Genomic DNA, 1,201 nt, shown 5'->3' on the forward strand with positions numbered 1-1,201 from the left:
AAACGCCAAAATTGAAATAAAAAAGATAAAATGAGGAAAGGTAAAAACTTTTAAGTACTAAGTTAAATGTACTCAAAAATAAATCCACAGAAAGATAATTAATAATTGAAGATTCCAGTAAGATATATTATTTAAATTGCCAAATTAATGATTAGAAGGTTACTTAAGCAATACACATGTTAGTTATATTTCATTATGGTGCTGTTCGATGAACGGTGGCGATGCGTAACCAAAGTGAACAAGGTAAGATGATGCTACATTCAGGTGAAAATTTAATACTGAAACTTATTTTCCTGATGTTTTGCTATGAATGCAAATATATTTAAGTATTTAAGCACTTTTCAATTTGAAGATGTTTAAAACTTGGAATACTTTTAGAGCAGAATTCTCAATTACATATAGTTGAACATTGAAGGTTTTGAACAAATCCATATTTCAATTTGCTATTTCAGGTAATCATCTAGATTTAATTGGAGAAGAAGATAAAATTTTCAATTTACACTTGCTTATGGCATTCAATTTCATTCTCAACTTAGCAGGTCGAATATCACTAAGCGTATAGTGTTATCTATTTGCAGGACAGAAAAATACCGTTTTCACGCAGAAATCGTTTTCAATTTAATTTTTTCATCACATTATATTTTTTTTCCTAAATTTTGCACTATGAAGGCATTAGATAAAACAATATTTTCATATAGCTAATTATGCTTGGCATATAGCGCAACAAGTGTGCTCAATTATTGTTTATTTTTTGTTGACATAATGTTATAATTCATATTAGAGTAGCACATCCAACTTACGTAAGCCGGTGTTTAACGCTACGTGCGCAGTGTCTGTCTTTTATGCAAATTGGGCCGTTTCAAAATTAACTTCATATTAGCAGTGCACCAGTTAAATTCACTTTGTTGACTAACAGAAGCATCGACAGTGATGTTTGCTCGAACTATTTCTGCTTTAACTACTGAGTAAGGTGTATTATTAGATGTAGAAGAATCTTATCTTTTCAAACAAAGGCGTGGTGCAGTTTCAATTTGAATTTGCATTTCAATTTGTTTGCTTTTGAGCTTATGCGTGGCCTGCATAATATTTGTTCAACGAAATGAAATACGTTTCATACTTGTTAATCAGTAGAAATGAACTTTATGTAAATTTCCCTAGCGAGCATTAGTTGCTCTAGAAACTCATTTCAAATGATTGTAGG

At 30.6% G+C, this 1,201-nt stretch overlaps 1 protein-coding gene across 1 annotated transcript; it reads left to right on the top strand.

Moving 5' to 3' along the window:
* Nucleotides 1-195: 195 nt before the first annotated feature.
* Nucleotides 196-856, top strand: Tsp_05556 (hypothetical protein; the record flags this gene model as incomplete). The annotated part of the gene is made up of 2 exons (XM_003371857.1): nt 196-243; nt 782-856. Coding segments are annotated over exons 1-2 (123 nt in total), but the record flags the coding sequence as incomplete, so codon positions are not given.
* Between the last annotated feature and the right edge of the window lie 345 nt (nt 857-1,201).

The sequence above is a fragment of the Trichinella spiralis genome (genome assembly GCF_000181795.1).
Source record: "Trichinella spiralis strain ISS 195 chromosome Unknown Scfld9, whole genome shotgun sequence".
In the NCBI taxonomy this organism is placed as follows: Eukaryota; Metazoa; Nematoda; class Enoplea; order Trichinellida; family Trichinellidae; genus Trichinella; species Trichinella spiralis.